The sequence below is a fragment of the Alnus glutinosa genome, chromosome 2 (genome assembly GCF_958979055.1).
Source record: "Alnus glutinosa chromosome 2, dhAlnGlut1.1, whole genome shotgun sequence".
NCBI lineage: Eukaryota > Viridiplantae > Streptophyta > Magnoliopsida > Fagales > Betulaceae > Alnus > Alnus glutinosa.
Window position 1 is genome coordinate 3,696,807 of NC_084887.1, and position 21,871 is coordinate 3,718,677.

The 21,871-nt window shown below is 33.7% G+C and overlaps 1 protein-coding gene across 1 annotated transcript; it reads left to right on the forward strand.

Annotated features, from left to right (window-relative positions):
• Nucleotides 1–3,243: 3,243 nt before the first annotated feature.
• On the forward strand, nt 3,244–8,749 carry LOC133861205 (protein DETOXIFICATION 40-like). Its single transcript, XM_062296935.1, is given in 7 exon segments — nt 3,244–3,483; nt 3,486–3,891; nt 4,813–4,869; nt 5,139–5,374; nt 6,102–6,220; nt 6,853–6,939; nt 8,629–8,749. Coding segments are annotated over 7 exon segments (1,188 nt in total). The 5' UTR covers nt 3,244–3,266; the 3' UTR covers nt 8,695–8,749.
• The last annotated feature ends 13,122 nt before the right edge of the window (nt 8,750–21,871 follow it).

The following is a 21,871-nucleotide window of genomic DNA, read 5'->3' on the forward strand; positions in this document are numbered from 1 at the left end:
GGGATTCTTATCCCAGTATTATAGCAGGCAGTTACGAAGAAGATCTGACCCATAATCTCTGGAAATGTGCTGGAAGGTCTCAATTCCGGATCCTCTCAGATTACCTCTTATCCTGCACAATACAGGATATATTGGAGACTTATTTGAATTCAATTATGAAGCAATCTTAGCCGAACAAGATTTTTAGCTGGACCAGCTCTAACTCCACACTATTTGGAATTAGAGTCCTAGTTGGATTCTAAGGAGAATATTCTCAATACATCAATACTACATACCTATAAATAGGCCTCTATCACAATTCACAGGTATCAAATCTATCTGATTTTTCCAATGCTCTCACATTCCCCATGTCTTTATCTACAAGAATTTGACGTAGGCATCGGAGTGAGACCTCATCGGCACATCCGACAAACTCATCTGTTTAATCTTTTTGTTTTGTAGGTTGCAGGAAGAGCGTATTCCGAGACAACACGTCATCAGATCGAAAATTATACCAACATAACTTAATTTAAAGGAAAAAATTGTTCATATTAAAATTCTGCCAACCCAATTTGAAATAAAATTTTGTGCAAACTGTAAAATTAATTCAAAAGTTCGGTATTGAATTGTAAACAAAGCAAAAGAAAATTTCAATTTGGCTTGTAGTACATAAATATGCATTATGGAGTGCTGAGTTGGCCAGACAAATTGTAATTATTTACATTTATATCAATATATATGGAAAGAAATTTGGACTTTGATATCTCTCTTCCCTGCAAGAAAATATGTTTGCAAAATTTGACGTGGGTGCTTATCTCATTATACTAGTCGCCTCCTTTGCGTCTTGGGCATCTCGGCAATTTCAATTTTCAATGTAGCGACCCTCGAATATTCCTTTTTTTATGTTATTCTATTTTTGAGGCCAAACTTGAATATTGAATTGAAAGGTCCAAACTAAAACTTTTTATCTATTTGAATATAATTCCTTTGACAATTGTTTGGGTTATTCACCAATCAATTGAAGCCTATATATGAAATGTATCAACTTTATAGAAGTGTGGAAGAATAGGGATATGACTAAATCAACTAAGATAATATAACACTATCATTATTGATAAATGATTGGCTCTAACACCAAAAATTTCACTTACTAACCTCACTTTCGGTACCATTAACAATGAGGAATGGAGATTTTCTGTATTTTTTTTAATAGGTGATATTTTTTAAGTGTTTTATTTTCTAAAAAGGCTTAAATTGTGAAATTTGAGAATTTATAATTTCTTTAAAATTGTAAAAAATCTTGATCTATTGCCCCCTTGCATTCCCTTACTCAATATCAACATGAATCAGGATTTCTACAATTTCTTTAAAATTGCAGATTTTCAAATTATGTGAATTTAAGTCGTTTCATGTATCGAACGATATAAAAAATGTTACATATTAAAAATGTATATAATATGTTAACAATGAAAATTTATGTCGTATAAATATCTGAGCAAAAAACTATTTTATTTTGGTTTAGTAAAGAAGAAACGTCTCTTCAAAAGTGAAGAAAAAATTTCTTGAATTTTTATTTTCTTTGTTGCCTCGATAATATCTTTAATATGTAGCATTTTTTTTTTTTAATTCTATTTGATATAAAAACAGCCTATATTTACATAATTTGAAAATCTTAAATTTCTTTAAAATTGTAAATGATCTAATCCTAACATCATTATGTCAAAAAATTTCGAAATCCCCAGTTGAGTAATTAACAAAAATGAAGTTATAATCTCTAAACATTTTCAACATTGATGGCCACGTTGTTGGCTTCCATTTTGGCAACTTTCACATTAATGCACACTTCACCTTCCAATTAAATTCCTTGTAATATTCATTTCGTGAAAATCTCTTACAATTCATATTTATTACATAAATCTCTAAAAAAATAAAAGAAAATAGATAGAACTTTCATCCGAACTGAGTCCGAAAAATTTATTTTAAACTAGCTTATTAAATTGATATGTATCCAAAATATATATGTAATATTTACATATTTTTATTATATTTTAGACAACAGGTCAGCTTAATAAAATTTAAAGAAAACTGTCCAATAAAAAAAATATAGTCCCAACAGTTATTTGTTACGCATGTTTGTTTTGACTTTTGGTCAACCTTAGATAGCAAAATACCAAGTTGTTGGTCAACCTTAGATTGCAAAATGAGGATAGTTAGAGTATTTTTTAGTGTTTTTCTGGTTAATATCCTTATAGAATAACATAAATATAATAAAAAAAATTAAAAAAATACATCTATGTTATCCAAAAAGATATAGATGTAATTTTTTTTTATTACATTTATATCTTTTCAGATGAACACCAAAAGAATACTAGAAGGAACTGTAGCATTCTTCTAGGCTCTAACAAAATAGTTTGTGTTTTTTTTTTTAAAAAAAAAAAATTATAAATTTTTTAAAGATTTAGGTATAGGTATTTTTGTAAATTCTGTTAAATAATTCTAACCAACAAGTAAATTCTACCAATTTTTTTTCTTAAAAAAAAAAAGGTATTTTAAAAATTTTGATAAGATTCAAAATTTTTTAAGAAAGATCCTTAATTGAAACTTTTTAAAAAATAACTATCCTAAATTGAAACATTCGATACCTTAAATTGCGAGGTTTATAGGACAAAAGTCGTCACTTCTACCTTAAATTGCACGCTTCCCAAGCAGCTACATCCATTCCAATTCTCTCCAAATTCGTCCTCCACCGCCATTTTCAGATCGATTTACATACATATATATACTTGTAATATTGATATACACCACCTCAAGCCCCTCATGCTCTCGTCTCTAAATCCACATGGGGTCTTCAGAAAACAACATCCATCAAACTTTGCTTCAAACCAACCCACCATCTCTGTCATCCCAATCATCCGCCACAAAGCATCAGTCAAGCGGCGAGCTCGAGAGCATGTTGTCCGACACTACCCTGCCCTTCTTGCAGCGTCTCCGGCCCGCTACATGGATCGAGCTCAAGCTCCTTTTCCACCTCGCTTCTCCGGCTGTTATTGTTTACACGATCAACTACCTCATGTCCATGTCCACCCAAATCTTTTCCGGCCACCTCGGTAACCTCGAGCTCGCCGCAGCTTCTCTCGGCAACACCGGCATCCAAGTCTTTGCCTACGGCCTCATGTTACCTAATTCAAAAACAGTAATTCTATTTAGCAGATGTGGGAGAAAAAAATCAAGTGTTTAATAAATTATATATATAAATTTTTTTTTTCAATTCTTTCAAACAGTTAGGAATGGGGAGTGCGGTGGAGACTCTATGTGGGCAGGCATATGGAGCCCAAAAGTACGAAATGCTAGGCGTATATTTGCAAAGATCAACCGTTCTCCTCACTTTAGTGGGTGTCCTCCTCAGCATCATATACATCTTCTCCAAGCCCATCCTGATATTTCTCGGCCAGTCGCCGGAAATTGCTTCTGCCGCCGCAGTTTTCGTCTACGGCCTAATCCCGCAAACTTCCCATACGCAGTAAACTTCCCCATCCAAAAATTTCTCCAGGCTCAAAGCATAGTGACGCCAAGCGCATATATATCAGCAGCCACGCTAGTCATACACCTTTTGCTAACCTGGGTGGCAGTTTATAAGATCCGGCTTGGCTTGTTGGGCGCATCGTTGGTGCTGAGCTTTTCATGGTGGATTATAGTGGCGGCACAGTTTGTGTATATAGTGAAAAGTGAGAGGTGTAAGAACACGTGGAGAGGGTTCTCTATCCAAGCTTTCTCGGGCTTGGGAGGGTTCTTCAGGTTGTCTGTGGCATCTGCTGTGATGCTTTGCCTGGAGACGTGGTACTTTCAGATTCTTGTTCTGCTGGCTGGTTTGCTACAGAACCCTGAGCTGGCTCTGGATTCTCTATCCATTTGGTAAGACAAGTTGCTTTCTTATTTTGTTTCTTTTAAGATGCATGCATGTATAGCTTCTTTTGTTTCTTTCTCTCTTTATCATCATCATCAGTAATGAGGTGAGCTGGCCACACTGATGTCCTACCCCTCAATTGATCTACTTGGGCTTACTTACCATATTGAGTCATTGAGTCGCAATCTTTTCATTTGGCATTTACCATTTCAGAAACCATTTGAAATTTGAACCCCCTCCATAGATGGGGATCCAAAAGAACAAAAAAATTTAATTGAATGTCACTTTCACCACTTGCCTCACCAACGCCACTCAGTTTCCCCACCACCTCGTCTCTGCCATCGAGTTCCTATCCCGTCGATCACCTCTCTCATCGGGTAGGGGTGGTTTGGCCACGTGCCCTCAACTGACTTTTGGAGTTGCTGAACAACCTCTAGTGACTAAAGGGGTGATCGACCACCATGCGCGCTATTGAAAGATGATGGGAGAGGCCAGGTGGCGGGATAAGAACTCGATAGTAGTGAAGAGGTAATGGAGGAGTTGAAAGAGAGGTAATGGTAATATTTGGAACCAGATTAAAGTTATTTCACCCCGTCAAATTAATGGTACTCATGTAAGTTTGACATGGCCTTATAATGATTTAATGGTTCTTGATTACTAACCATCGAAAATAAGATTTTATATAGAAAAGAACCATTTGAACAAACAAATTGATCGAAAACCTTTTAGGACAAGGATTTTTCTTTCTCCCATTTTTTGTTGGTGCATGGAATGCTGCTTGGGAAAAGTTGGGTAATTGGTTCTTTCATTGTCTGTGAAGGTCAAACATAATTTTTTTTCTTCAATAATTAGCAAAACTTTGCTTAGTTTTAGTTTTTTATTTTTTGTTTTCTTTAAATTTTTATTTTTTAATGGGTTGCTAATTGCAGCACAACAATATCTGGATGGATTTTCATGATCTCGGTTGGATTCAACGCAGCTGCAAGGTTAGTCTATTATATCTTCTATCATAATTTAAACGTCTTAGTTTTTTAGGACGTCTTAAAATGTATATTCACTTAATTAATAAAATTTCTTAGGCTAACTAACACAGTCTCTCACAAACAACTTCTCTTATATATATATATATTACTTAGCCCTCATAAACTTTAGCTAGAGTAATTAATGCTACATTGTATTACATCTCTATATCTCACTTGCAATATTTCACTAAAAACAATGTATATATTAATATTTCCTGGTTCATGACAAGCAGTGTGAGAGTGAGCAATGAGCTTGGAGCAAGAAATCCAAAGTCGGCAGCATTTTCTGTGGTGGTGGTGACAGTGATCTCTTTCATTATCTCTGTCATCGCAGCGTTAATTGTGCTTGCTTCGCGCGATGTCATAAGCTATGCCTTTACTGAAGGTGAAGTTGTGGCCACTGTCTCAGATCTCTGCCCACTTCTAGCCCTCACCCTCGTCCTCAATGGAGTTCAACCTGTCTTATCAGGTACATATATTGCATAATTATCACCGATTAATATTGAAACCGGTTTTTAATTAAGTATGAGTTATACTTGAGACTTATATCATTTGATATCGATCAAACTCGCCGTCACATCGAGTACGGAATTGAATGGGTTGTAACTTTGTAGCCGAGTCTCGGAATAGGCAACCTATAAACTAGATCAAAATTTCTTAGTACCATTTGTGAGTATACTAATAGGCGAGTGTAGTCGCCAAAAGAAAAGGTCTACCATCGGGTCAGTACCGATAGGATGGACAGCCGTGGATGTCGGCTGTGGAGCATAATAGTATATATGTTACGATCTTAAATGTCCTACATGGTTTAAGTACAATCTTAACCATATGTTTATAAGCTCTTGGTTGGGTACCTTCCACATGCAAGCCAAATTTTAAGGGTGAGTTCTAACTACTTAAGGCTTGTATCATTGCGACCACCCCCGATCGATGGCGATGAGTGCGGGAGTGGTGTGACTATACCCATGATTTTTTGGTATAATTTTTTAGAGCTATTATATTATTCAGAAGGAAAAACAGTAATTCCTCATTTTGAGAGCAATAATGGTACTTAACAACCAAATAACGAATTAGCTATTTCATAAAACATTGTATAATTACTTCTTATTTTTTTGTCCTAACTAGTGCGCGCAGAATAATCATTATTACTTATTAAAAGAAGGTCTAATTTGATAGTGATCAATGACATTTTGCAGGTGTAGCTGTTGGGTGTGGATGGCAAGCTTTTGTTGCGTACGTAAATATTGCATGTTATTACGGGGTTGGAGTACCCTTGGGTTCACTTTTCGGGTTTTACTTCAAACTTGGTGCTAAGGTGCTTCTGACTTTTTGTTGATTTAGTGCTCTTTAATTTGGGGCATAATTACATTTCTTCATTTTTTTTTTATTTTTTTTTATTTTTTAATTCAGTCTATTAAATTGATATATATTCTTAGAGCAAACAATTTTCATATATATTTTTAAATGCATGTAAGGCATACTTTATTAAAAAAATATGAGAATTACATGTTTTAAGACATGCAATTTAATAGACTTAGTTAGAAGAATTTCCTTTAACCTAGTTTGAAAGAAAATTTTGTCTTTCTTCAAGTCTAATAGCCCCTTTTCACCAAATATAATTAAAGACGATCTAGATCCTTATCAAACGTGAGAGTGTCTCTATGGGGCCTATTTGTCCGAGTAGACGGACGAGTTGCCTGAGATTTGTTTAGGTAAGTAGGTTCCGTAAAATCTCTCTCATATTTACTGTCTAAATTACTAACCATTCGAATGAAAAAATTGCTAAAAATATTTAATCAATTAAGGAAAAACCAAAAACCAATTCGTCAAATATATTAATTGTCCAAAATATTAACAGCTTGAATGAGAAAGAATGTTTGTTTGTTCTTAAAGAGGGCAGAGAAAATTGATGTGGTGGAGATTGATTGAGGTGCATGTATATTACAGGGGATATGGCTGGGAATGATTGGTGGCACGGTGGCGCAAACTCTCATTTTGATGTGGATAACGTTTCGGACGGACTGGAATAAAGAGGTAATTAATTAAGTCCCTTCAAAGTTCAAATCCTTCTCTCTCTCATTGATAAGTAAATGCAACAAGTTAATCTTATCATAGTATAAAGCTGTGCAAAATATTGTGATTTTGTGCTTTCCCATATAATTTTAAGAGTAATGCTCGGTATATATTCGACTTGATCTAGTCCTATTCTTATTTTATTGGGTTGATGTGGTACTAATCACTATCAATTTTTATCAAAAAAGAAACAAATTTAAAGGCTGATTATATTGGTACTGTCATATCAGCCCAATAAAATAAGAGTTGAATGAAAGTTGAGTATTTAGAACTACTCATCATATTAATTAGGCATATTTAAAATTGGGTTAGGTTGGATTTGGGTATAACTTCTCATATTGGGCGCTGATTGAGCAACAGAACCAGGAGCAACTCAACGGAAATTGAGGCTTAAAAAAAAAAAAGTTAAAACAAGGCCTTTTTAATTTTATAATAAATATTCAAAATTTATTTAAAAATCATTATTCTAGCTTTTTGAGAAGTAAAATTACTAATTAAATTTTCATATTCAAGTTTTGGTAATACATTTTTCTCAATAGATAATATGCCTAATCCATTTTTATCATTCTTATAAAATATTCTATTGTAACTAGGATTTAAGTGGTTGTATGCTAAAATCAAGGGCATGGTGATGATAAGTGATCAGAACGTAATCCCAACAATGATAAACTAAAATGAACGGCGTCTGACAATAAGTATAAAATATATATAAAAAAATAAAATCAATAATGAAACCATGCCTAATCCATTTTATCATTCTTATAAAATAGTCTCTTGTAACTAGGATTTAATTAGTTGTGTTAAAATCAAGGGTGTGCTGATGATAAGTGATCAGAACTCGAACAATGATAAACTAAAATCAACGGAGTTTGATAGCAAGTATAAAATATAATAAAATAAAATAAAGAATTTAGAATGAAGAAAGAAAAGATTAGAAGTGATTGAAGAAAATAAGAGAAAAAAGAAAATAGAGTCATGTCTTTGTTAAGATCTTTTAAGATTTTAAAAATCCGAAGTTTATTTATTTATTTACATTTTTTCCAAACCATTACAGCATGCATGTCAAATGCATTTCTCTCATTTTATTTTTCTTGAGGCCTTTCACCTTTTTTATTTTTTTTAGACAAATTTAATATAAAAGGCATTTTTTTGGGGGGGCCTTTTATAAACTAAGGGGCTTTAGGCATAGACTTATAATTTGTTCTACCTTTAAGACGACCCTAAATACAACAATGGACCAAAATTTCTTGTAATTGGCAATTTTTTTACAATTATCTGTCTCTTGCAATTGTGCACGCAATTGTAAGAGGCTCCCAATAGAGTTCGCCTGTCCAAACAAGTGTTTGGACAAGTAAGTCGTTCTAGACTCCATCGAAAGCCTCTTACAGTTAAAATCGAGCAAGCTACAATTTGATGAGAAAATTGTAGCCAATCCAATCCATACAACAATAGTCAACCAAAAAGATTGTGATGGTTAATTATTTGATTGGTGTCCACATATCTGAGAAAAATATTTTATAATTATAAGCAATCCTCTCCCTATCGGTGACTAATATATATATATATATATATATATATATATATATATATATCAGTGAGAGGCCATTTATTGTTTATATCAAAATAAATTCAATATATGTTAAGTTGCAGGTGGAAGAAGCTACCAAAAGGTTGAACAAGTGGGGAGGACAAGAAGGAACCACTTTGAAGAACTGAAACAAGTTTTGGAGTTAACCTGATCGATCTTGATCATTTGTGCAGCCTGATGAACGTACAGCGTTTGACTAAAATTATATATCTTGTACGTAGCTAGGCTCCCTCAAAGTATACTAAATTTTCTGGGATCCTTTTTGATCTATTAGATAACAAGTGCAATTTTTTTTTTCTATTTTTATTACCCATTTGGTAAAAAATTTAAGAGAGGTCTTGAATTTATAATAGGCTTAAACTCATGTCTTAAATTTATCAAATTAAAAACTGACGTCGTATTAATGTCAAAAATTATTCAAGAATTAAATTGAATCTTTTTTAAATTTTAAAGACAAAAATTGATCCCCATCCTAATTGAAGGGTTCATAGTTATATTTTTGCCAAAAAAATTTGAGTGAGTTTTTTTTATTATTATTGAAAATGTACGGATCAGCATCAAAGCTATATTTTAGCCAAAAATTGGTACTCTCATTTTTTGATGACGGGATGAGACCGTTGAGTAAACCAGGATCTTGTCAATGAACACAATTACGAACCAATCCAAACATATAGTTGCAAAATACCTAATTCATCAGGTTCATAAAGACCGACCAATCTAAACGGCATGACTAAGAACTTGTAGTGGTTGACTAGTCGTACTGGGTTTTGAAAGTTGTCTTCTACACAACTTCACTTCTTATCTTTAGCTGATGGTAACCTAACCAAATATTTATTTCGAAAAACATGCTAGCTCCTTGCAGCTGGTCAAATAAATTGTTGGTCCTTAGTAGGAAGTACTTGTTCTTTATTGTCACTATATATCTTCAGCTCCCAGTAATATATGCACAGGCTCTTCAGGCCGGAAAATGTTAAAATATTGATTAAATGATTAAATTTTTTTTCTTACTATTAGGTTAAGCTTTTAGGATAAGTGACGATTAATTTAATATGATATTAGAGCCAAAAGATGGCTTAACCAACGAAAGGTTCTCACTCTGTCCCCGACATTGTTCTCCGGCGATGCCCCTTGGGCATAAGGGGCCACCATTCTCTTTATTTCTTCAATCAAAGAATCTCTTGAATATCCGCAATGATAGATTGTTCTTTTGGGTAAGAAAATTCTGAATTTTAATCTTAACTCCTTTATTTACCTCTTATTTCAATTAAATATTTCGCGTGTCGGCGTCACTTATTAAAAAAGGAGTTTGAGCACATACTAGCGTGAATAAAGCCCATGTACAATATCCGATAAGGTGATTTGTGCACCAACGCAGTTCGTAGCACCAATTCGATGCAGAACTCAATCTCCCACTTAGGAGATAATCCTGGCAAGTCCTCAAGAAATAGGTCAGGATACTCCTCACTGGGATGTCCTGCTACTTTTCCTCTACTTCGGGCTTAATTAATTACAACGCAGGTTAGGAAAGCTTTAATTGGTCTCCATCTTCAATACGAACATACTGGCATATTTAAAAAATATTTTAAGTGAGATTTGATAGCGTTTTGCCATGATCACAACTTAATTACCAATTGGTATTATGGATAATTTTTTCTCATTCTGAGTGGCTTTAGAAATGCGCCTCAAAATATTTTGTCGCTGAATTATATATATGAATGTGTAGAAATTAATCATTAATTCAATATATATATACACACACACAAGGGACAGCCGTTGAATAAGCTCATACATGAAAAGTTCAATGAAGAATGTCATTAGGATACGAACAGAATAAAATATGGGAGGGAAATAAATTAAACTACCTACCATGTTTGATCAAGTCATTATATTTGAAGGAAAGTTATCAGAGACGTGTGGCTTGAAATTTCAACCAAACATGCACCTTGATCGTCAGGTATCTATGAAATCTTAGAAAGTATATATAAATGGTTTAACTTCAGCTAGCGCTAAGCAAGAAAACGAAATCCCACAAATGGCGAGAGATTTTGGTGCTCTACTTGGTGCCCATGTCGATGATGCAGGCATTGCGTTGGAGAGCTCAGGTGGCCTACTTTTGCTCGGCATGATTATCATGTCCCTCTCAATTATATCAATGGCCATCTTCGCTTGCAGTGATTATGACTCTAATACATCTCGCAAAAATAAAAGTGAAGCACCTCGCAAAAAGAAAAACCGTGACGGAGTCAACTGCGGTGATTGTGATTTTGTCAATTGTGGATGTGGTCCATGTGGAGGTGATGATGGCGGTGGCGGTGGTGATGGCGGTGGTGATGGTGGTGGCGGTGGTGGTTGCGGTGGCGGCGGTAGTTGAAAAGAATGGGATAATTCATTATTGCTTTTCATCTCCTATGACAAACATTGTATAAGTTCTCCCACATTTTTGCTAAGCATGTCTTCTGTCTTCTATTTGCTATTTGTAGCATAAAAAATAAGTTTTGATGATGCCATTTGTTTGATATCTCTCTCTGTTCCTTCCCTGCAAGAAAATGTTAACAAGATTATTTGACGTGTGCTGATCTCGGCAATTTCAACATAGGGACTCTTGAATATTCCCTTTTTATTTTATTCTACTTTTGAGGCCGGCCAAGCTTGAATATTGAATTCAAAGGTCCAAACTAACTTTTATGAATATATATCCATTTGAATATAATTCCTTTGACAATTGTTTGGTTATATTTTCACCAATCAATTCATGAAGCCGGCCTATGAAATGTATCAAATTTATAGAAGTGTGGAAGAATAGGCTCTCTATTCAAGTAGAGCCTATATCCAGGCAAAAGAAGGTTCGAATGGACCTCTTTACATTCCTCTACTCAATAACGGAATCAAAATTCTTATCAAGAGGGTCAAAGCATGAAGATAAAAACTTTGTAGCCTAGACCCTCACAGTAATACTCAACCTTTTTTTCTTTTCTAATATTTTTATAGTTTTTTTTTTCTTCTTCTTTTTTTTTTTTTTTTTTTTTTTGAAGTGTTTATCTGAGTTTTTTTTTTTCAATTTTTTTTTCTTTTTAATTTTCCCCAATTGTTGAGTAACAAAAATGAAGATATATATAATAACTAATGTTTTCAACATTGATGGCTTCCGTGCTTTTTTGGTCAACATAACGTACAAAACTCCGTTGTTGGTTTCTCTTTAGGCAACTTTCGCAATAATTAATGATAAATGGTAGTGCTTCTTTCGGTGTTTGTTTTTTAAGAGTTTTTTTATATTGACATGACACCATATTTTTAATAATAAAAAATTACAGTTTGATTTTATTTTCTTGTTTTTATTAAAAAAAATTGCATACAAACGTTTCAATTAAGATAAATGATAGAGTTCTTTCTAGTGTCCTTCTGTGGTCCTTTTATGCTGACATGACACCCTGTTTTTAATAAAAAAAAACTACAACTTAATTTCTCTCTCTTGTTTTAATTAAAAAATACAAGATGACATGCCAGTATAGAAGGATCCAAAAAAAACACTAGAAAGAGTTCTAACATTCCTCTCCAATTAAATTCCTTGTAATATTGATTTCATGGAAATCTCTTACAATTCATATTTATGGATTTTTTTTCTTTTTCTTTTTTCAGTTTTACCTGATCAGAGTTTTCAAAGAATTGAAGAAAGAAAATAGATAAGATTTTCTTTTAATCTAGTATATCAATTTTCTATTAAATTGATATGTGTATAAAATAACCATAATTTTTACACATATTTTTAATATATTTTGGACAACATGTCACCTTAATTGAACCATTCATCAACCTTTGCTTCAAACCAACCCACCATCTTTGTCTTCCCAATCATTCGCCACAACGCATCAATCAAGCGCCAAGCTCGAGAGCATATAGTTCAATACAACCTTATAAATTTTACATGAATATAAGATGTGGTATGCATGCGAATTGATTAAGATGTGGATAACGTTTCAACATGCATACCACATCTTTTAATTCTCATTTTGATGTGGATAACGTTTCGGACGAACTGGAATAAAGAGGCAATTAATTAAGTACCTTCAAAGTTCAAATCCTTCTCTCTCATTGATAAGTAAATGCAACAAGTTTATCTTATCATAGTGCAAAGCTGTGCAAAATATTGTGATTTTGTGCTTTCCCAAATTAAGCTACTTAAGCCTTAAAGCCCATATATTTTTAAGAGTAATGCTCCGTATATATTCAATTCTCATCTTATTCTTATCTTATTAAGTTGATGTGATAGTGACTATCAGTCTTTATCAAAAAAGGAACAAATTTAAAGATTGACTGTCACTATCATATTAGCTCAATAAAATAAGAGTGGGATGGAAGTTGGTATTTAGAATTACTGATCATATTAATTAGGCATATTTACTATTGGGTTAGGTTGGATTTGGTACTTCTCATATTGGGCTCTGATTGAGCAACATATAGAACCAGGGGCAACTCAATAAAAATTGAGGCTTAAGGAAAAAGTTAAAATAAGGCCTTTTTAATTTTAATAATAAATATTAAAATTTTATTTAAAAATTATTGTTCTAGCTTTTTGAAAAGTAGAATTACTAATTAAATTTTCATGTTCAAGTTTTGGTAATACACTATTCTCAATAGACAATATGCCTAATCCATTTTATTATTCTTATAAAACAGTCTATTGTAACTAGGATTTAAGTAGTTGTATGCTAAAAGCAAGGGCATGGTGATCATAAGTGATTAGAACTCATAACAATGATAAACTAAAATCAACTGTCTAATAGTAAGTATAATATATATATAAAAAAAATGAAATCAATAATGAAACCATGTCTAATTGATTTTATCATTCTTATAAAATAATTTACTGTAACTAGGATTTAATTAGTTGTGTTAAAATCAAGGGCACGGTGATGATAAGTGATCAGAACTCATGACAATGATAAACTAAAATCAACGGCGTCTGATAGCAAGTATAAAATATAAAATAAAATAAATAATGGTAGAACCAAGAAAGAAAATATTAGGAGTGGTGGAAAAAGAAAAAAGAGAAAAAAAAAATTGAGTCATGCTTTAGTTAAAATCTTTTAGGATTTTAAAAATCCTACGTTTATTTATTTATTTACATTTTTTCCAAACCCTTACAGCATGCATGTCAAATGCATTTATCTCATTTTATTTTTCTTAAGGCCTTTCACCTTTTTTTTTTTTTTTAGACAAATTAAGGAGCTTTAGGTGGAGACCTATAATTTGTTCTACCTTTGAAACGACCCTAAATACAACAATGGACCAACATTTTTAGTAATTGGCAATTCTTTTTACAATTGTCTATTCTTTACAATCGTGCACGCAATTGTAAGAGGCTCCCAATGGAGTTTGCCTGTCCAAATAGGTGTTCGGACAGGTAAGCTCTAGACTCCATCGAAAGCTTCTTACGGTTAAAATCGAGCAAGCTACATTAATTTGATGAAAAAATTGTATCCAATCCCAATCCATACATCAATATAAGATTGTGATGGTGATTTGATTGGTGTCCATATATCTGAGAAAAATATTTTATAATTATAAGCAATTCTCTCCCTATTGGTGACTAAAAAATAGAAAATAAAAATTTGATATGTATATCAGTGAGAGGCCATTTATTGTTTATATCAAAATAAATTCAATTAATATATGTTAAATTGCAGGTGGAAGAAGCAACCAAAAAGTTGAACAAGTGGGGAGGACAAGAAGGAACCACTTTGCAGAACTGAAACAAGTTACGGAGTTAACCTGATCGATCTTGATGAACGTACAGCGTTGACTAAAATTATATATCTTGACGTGTGGTGATCTCGGCAATTTCAACATAGCGACCCTTGAATATTCCCTTTTTATTTAATTTAATTTATTCTACTTTTGAGGCCGGCCAAGCTTTAATATTGAATTCAAAGGTCCAAACCAAAACCTTTATATATATATATATATATATATATATATATCCATATCCATTTCCATTTGAATATAATTCCTTTGACAATTGTTTGGTTATATTTTCACCAATCAATTGTAGCCTATGAAATGTATCAAATTTATAGAATTGTGGACTGGGACGAATCTAGAAGTTCTTATAGACAAGGGCTAGTGGCCAATTTTTTATTTTTTTTTATTTTTTTTTTGTACGGACTAGTAGACTAAATTTTTATTTTTTACCTTATAATTTTTAATTTTTTAGAAACTTTTTTTCCCACCTTATATTTTTTTTTTAGGAAATTAATGGGGGGAAGGAGGCATGGCCCCTGCTAGTCCCCTCTTCCCTCCGTCCTTGCTAAGGACAAAACTAGAAAGTGGATTTCAGGAGGGCAAGACTATAGTAAAATTATCTTCAGAGGCCAAAGTGGAAAAACAAGAACCAAAATATGTTTTCTTAATAAAATTAAAAGCTAAAAACGTGCATTTTTGACAATTTTATTTTTGCTAAAAGACTAGAGGGGGGCATGGCCTCCACAGCCCCCTTCTAGTTCCGTCACTGGACATCAGTTTGTAAATATAATAAATACTATAAACAATTTATATTATAATGACTAATTTGATAAATTTTACGTGAATTATTATATCAATTTGTACAGGGGTAGTAATAAAAACTATTTAGGCAAAAGTCAAGATATAATGGGATGAGTGCGTCGGATGACTTAAAAATTGACCACAGCTTTTGACAATATATAGAAAGTTTCAAGCAGCCTACCGAAAAGAAAAAGCAATGAATATATTTGACCACAGCTTTTGACATATTCCTAAGATTAATGACAATCAATCCAGGCAAACAAAAGTAAATTGTATATGTTATGAAGTTGGATAATCGATCGGCTAAAGCTAACGCGGCAAAGTTTTTCTCCAAATTGTCCATAGAAAATTCTTTTAATTTAGACTATTAAATTATTATTTACCTTTACAACACGAGATTTTTATGTGCATATTTTGTAATGCACGTGAGAAACTGAGAATCGTATGTTCTGTTAATCCTATTAAAGATGCACGTGAAATTATGAAAATATTGATACAAGAGTTACAAGAACTCAAGAGACAAGAGTTACAAGTACTTAAGAGACAAGAGTTACAAAATGATAAATTAGATTTATTGTTGTTAATATAAAAGTAGAAGAAACTTGTAACGTTCAGACTATTTTTTAATAAATAAAGTCTTGTATACAATTAAATAAAACAAGGAAAGATGTAGCCAACAAAAAAGCTTTGATGTGTAGATGTAAACCATAGGTCGAACCACTTTAATTATCAATGTCTCTCTTTCTTATTCTTAATTCTTCCCTAGATTATTTGTTCTTACAAAACATGATATACTTTAATAACATACATTAATTTAATAAACTGAATTCAAAAAAAATTTCCAACTCAATGTAAAAGAAAAGTTTGTTTATTTATAGCGTATTAGGGTGACCTATAATGAGAGTGGCATCCCAACATATTGTTAGGTGGGGTTAAACATCAATCCTATTGCTTTAAATCACGCAACAAATCACGTGAGAAATCTAATAGCAATGTCAAAGTTCACTTTCAAGAAGCACATGAGAAAGCTTGGGAGAGTGATGCCGTCCCTCCCACTGGATTCTTGAAAGTGATTTAAATTTGATGTTGTTGTTATTGCTGCAGTTGTTAGTAATCAAGGGGTGATGATATTTATTCAAACAATTTTTAGTAAAGTGGCATAAGCTTTTGTAAAAGTCTTTCAATTCATTCTCTCTTACAAAACATCAAATATCAAAGAAACTTGTCGAGGGTGCCAGTCGGACTCACTCCGATGCCTAAATTAGTATTTTTTTTTTGGAGAATTCAGATCAAGTCTGTATAATAATAAAATCCTTTGAAGAATACCTAGTGGTTTGTTTTTATTTATAGATGAGATTTCGACAATCCACTCCAGATTAGGTGTGCATTGATCTCTTAACTCTGAAATTCCTTCCTGTCACGCCCAGGATTCGGGCAATCCGAATATCCCGGAATTTGATGCTCTCGAGATAATTCTGACCTCTCGTGAAATTATTGATGAGCCTTAGCTTTTGTTTCTTGATGGGCCTAAGCCTTAACCTTCTAATGTAACTAATTTTTCAGGATTAATATAAGTAAATGGGCTTGTGATAATTAAATAAGCCCATTTACTAATTGTTGGGAATATTTCCTAACAATATTGATGCTGATTGTGCTGAAAGGATTAACTCCTTGGGCGTCAATTTTTGGTGAAGCAAAAGCTGCTATTCTTGCTGTGGGTCTAGCTTCTTATTTTGGTAGTTTTCCTCTTATCTTGGAGGGAGACTCTCTGGTTGTAATCACAGCTATTAAGAATCCAACCCTCATTGCTGATTGACAGATAGTTATTGTTGTTAAGGATATCTCTGCTGTCAGAGATGGGGTTAAAAATTTTAATCCGATTAATGGGTCAAGGTATGAATGAGAAATGTACGTATTAAGATAGGAGGATCAAAGTATGAATAAAGAATATATTAAAATTGAAGATTAAGGTAATATATATATATATATATATATATATATATAAAATTAGTATCCATTCAGTATTAACAAAAAGAAGCAAAAGAAAAGAAACAAAATAATTATTTCTTAATATATTTCAATTTTTAACTCAAACACCTATCAAAATGGAACCCGACGTTCTGTCACAGTTGTGCCACTTCAGCTTCTATGTTACTGGCCTTGTTGCGTTAAAAACTTTTTTAAGTTTCTCTTAGAGGCTATTGCTCATACCTAATTTTTTTAATGTCAAATTTGGGTTGTTGCTCACGATAAATTTGGGTAGAAAATGATTTTCATTATAATAGGGCCAAGGGATAAGCCATTTTTTCTTTTTTTTTCTTTTTTTGGGTGTGTGTGGACAGAGGCCAAGCTTGATTATTTGGGCCTAAATTTATAGATTTAGTTAATTATATAATATAGTAAATAAAATTTCAAAATTGTGGGGAGGGCCATGGTCAATATCTGTCCTCCCCTCCCTCCCTGCCTGCTGCTCTTTCTTCTCTGCCTGCTTGAGATGTTCAAAAAGTGTGAAGAAAAGCTACTCTATAGCCAAATGGCCTGCTACCCATAGTTTTTTTTTTTTTTAAATATTCCTTGTAATTTCCTTGCGTTTTCGAGGACCATTATATCTTTTTATTGCTTAGGAAGAAATAAAATAAGCAAACTCAAATAACACTATGTGACTCAAAAAGTTATCTCTTCGATCTTTTGGTGGGGATGGGCCGGATGTCAGCAAAATCTTGTCTAGATATTGTGTTTTAGTGCAAGATTAACAACTAAATTTCTGCAAACGATAAACAACTTTTAGGTTCACAATTTTGTAGTCCAATTCGAGAGACCATCCTTATTCCTGTAAATTATTGGAGATATGTTCAACAGTTTTTTTTTTTTTTTTGAAAAGAGCTTGTAATTCCATTGAAGAAGAAACGATTAACGCTCAGAAGATACAAGACTCAATATACAAGCAGGAAGATTACCAAACCAAACATGATTTCGAGGATGGAGAACAGCCAATTTGGCTAAGTTATGCGCCACCATATTCCCAGCCCTCCTCACGTGACTGACTGCCCAACAATCAAAACCTCTCAATATTTGACGCGCCTCCCCTATAAGATTGCCAAGATAACCATCCTCATCACCCTCCCTGGAAATAGCACGGACCACCTCCAAGGCGTCGCCTTCCAAAACCACGTTCTTCAAGCCCAAAAACAGACCGAATTCAGCACAAATTTTTGCTCCAAGAGCCTCTGCCACCGCAGGGTTCGAAATATACCGGTGAAAAGAGCATCTAGCCGCTAAGATCTTACCCTTGCAATCTCTGGCCACAATGCCCACCCCAATCAACCTCTGTTTTCTATCAACCGCAGCATCCCAATTCAGTTTGTAAACTCCTTGTGGAGGTTTAGACCACTGGTGAGATAAAGGGGCTGGATCAGGATGAGACAGAATAAAAGAAGAGTCACGAGCATTCTTGTAATCCTGAAGGGCTTCTACTGCTCCTCTGATCAGACAGTTGGGAGGGGTAAAAACTCCTTCAAAAACAAATCTATTACGCCTGGACCAAATCCTCTGAGCAACCATAGCAAATAGCTCCATGTCTTCTGCGTCCATCCTCCCATTCAAACTACCAAATAAAGTCAAGAAATCATCATTCCCCGAACTACTTTTTTGAATCCGAGGAGGACATTCGGACCAAACCGCCTTAGCAGCATCACAAAGCCACACAGCATGAGTACTGGATTCCGATTCTAAACCACACAGAGGGCAAAGCGGATTCTCGACTAGTCTCCTTTTCCATAATTTTTCTTTGGTAGGAAGGATATCGTTGCAGGCTCTCCAAAGAAAAAGTTGCACTGACCTAGGAATTTTCAAATTCCAAAGAAGTTTCCAGCACTCTTTGTTGTAAGAAGACCTCGAGCTATTGCCTAGATGCCTTGTCTCCCGCTCCAGATCAAGGAAATAAGCACTACGTACAGAAAATTGGCCATTCTTGTTTCCCACCCAGACCAAACGATCCTGCATCAACCGGGGGCTAATGGGAATGTTGCAAATCAGTTCCACCATATCAGCCAAGAAGATTTGTTCCAAGAGATGAACATTCCACCAGTTTGACTCAACATCAATTAACTCACAAACTCTGGCTTCCGGATTCAGATTCTGCACTTGAGCTTGAAACTGATATGGCTTAGGAGGTGGAATCCATTTGTCATCTTGAATTTTGATATTAGAGCCGTCTCCTATTCTCCACATTAGACCTTCCTTCAAGAGCGGAATGGCCTCCCATAAGCTCCTCCACGCGTAAGAGGGACGAGAGCCCAAAGAGGAATTCAAGAAATCCCCTGATGGTTAATACTTCTCCTGGAAAATTCTGCCAACAAGTGTATCGGGATTTTTGATGAGTCTCCATCCTTGTTTAGCCAAGAGAGCATTGTTGAAGCTTCTCAAATCCCGGTACCCTAGACCCCCTTCCATCTTATGTTTCCCCATTCCACCCCAGGCCATCCAAGCTATTTTAGAGTCCTTGTCCCTATGCCCCCACCAGAACCTCCCCATCAACGAATTTATCTCCCGACAAAGCCTTTTAGGAAGTCTGAATACACTCATCGTGTATGTAGGAATAGCTTGAATGACAGCCTTGATAAGGATCTCCTTTCCTGCATGAGACAAAAATCTTTCCTTCCACCCATTGATACGTTTCCAAATTCTCTCCTTGATCCCATTGAAAGTCGAAACTCTGGATCTACCGATCAAGCTAGGCAAACCAAGGTACTTCTCATAGTGAGCAGTGGAGCTGACTCCCAAACTTTGAGAGATTATGCTTCTGATGTCCGCCTTGGTGTTCCGGCTAAAGAAGAGACCAGTTTTCTCCCGATTTAACAACTGACCAGAAGCCTCCTCATACTTCCCAATTAGAGCTTGAATATGACTCCACTCCCTGATATTAGCCCGGCAGAAAAGAAGGCTATCGTCCGCAAACAACAAGTGGTTAATTCTAGTACCACCCCGAGATAAGGGCACTCCCAATATTCTACCCTCCCTGGCCGAAGACTGGAGCAATGAACTTAAAGCTTCCGCGCATAGAATGAAGAGGTAGGGGGAGAGGGGATCGCCTTGTCGAATTCCTCGGGACGGGGTTATAAGACCTTGAGGCTGACCATTGATAAGGATAGAATAGGTTACCGACCGAATACATGACATTAAGAGATCAACCCATCTGTTAGCAAACCCTAATTTTCGGAGTACACCCTCCACAAAGCTCCATTCAAGCCTGTCATAGGCTTTGCTCATATCCAGTTTTACAGCCATATAGCCCTCTTTTCCTTTCAACCGGGTGTCCATAGTATGGAGAGTTTCGAATGCCACCAATACATTGTCTATTATGAAATATATATATATATATATATATATATATATATATATATATATATATATATATATATATATATATATATATATAAACATTAAAATGTTCCAATTTAGGAGTGGATTAAGATCCTAACATTTGAAATGAACGACTTAAATTAAGCTATTATACCCTGTACAACACCCTAAATATTACACGCAATTTGGATCCTAGGCTGATATCTAGAGATTCTTGTGATTACCATGAGGATTTAACCATTTGCATTGATATTGGGTATCGATTGTTAAAGTATTGAGATAAATGGTAATTTATTATTTTTTTATAAGTTTAAGATTTTGAGATAAGTAATAATTTAATAGGTATCAAAGTCATAGGTCATTAGTTCTAACCCTGTCTCTGTTATTTACCTTACATTTTAATTTAATATTCCACGTATTGGACTTTACATATTAAAAGGATGTTTGAGCTCATATATGAGGGGGAGTATTAAAGTATTTAATTAAATGATTAAATTAATATTTTCAATAATAAGTTTGAGCTTTTGGGATTAAGTCACCTATTAAAAGGGGAGTAATGCTAGGAACCGTTATTTTATCATTTTTTTATTCTTTAAAATTGATGTAACTCTTAAAATTATCATTGGATTTAAGATGAATTACTAATCGTGAGTGAGAAAGGAATTGAGGCTAATATCTGATTTAATAATGACTTTAAAAGCTACATTAATTTTAAAAGGATAAAAAAATAATTTCTAACATTATTTAAATATTTAAGCACACACATAAGGGGTTAAAGTAATTTTAAGTAAGTAGTAAAATTTACTATTTTTAATACATTTAAATTTACAGAATAAATGATGATTTGACATTTATTTATACGGTCTGTTCTAATAATTAGACATCAAATCGTATCTCTATTGAGGTTAAAGATTTGAAGACACTGAGATTATTTTCTTTTATCTCTCACTTTGTAACCCCATAGGGATCCAAGTAGAAGAAAGAGATTTGGAGCTACTTTGTTTTATTCTTTTTAAATCTTACGTTTTTTTATTTTTATTTATTTTTTTAAAAATGGAGATTTGTTAAATATTTGGATAAGACAAAAAGATAAAAAAAAATAAATAAAATTTTAAAATCCTATTTAATGGCCCACAAATGTAGGACTCTCTCCCCGTTTCAAGTGGACTGAGAAGATCTATGTTATGGTTTAAGTAAAGATATTTAGTAGACAGCTATACAATTAAGATGATGTGGCAATAAAAAACAACATTTAAATTAACAAGAGCATATTAAAAGAAAAATCAAGAGTTGACCACATTATCCCAGTTGTCGTATAGTAATTTACTAAGGGTTTTTTTAAGTTTGTGATTTCAAAAAGTGTGATTTTAAAATATGCGATTTTAAAAAATAATTTTTAAAAAA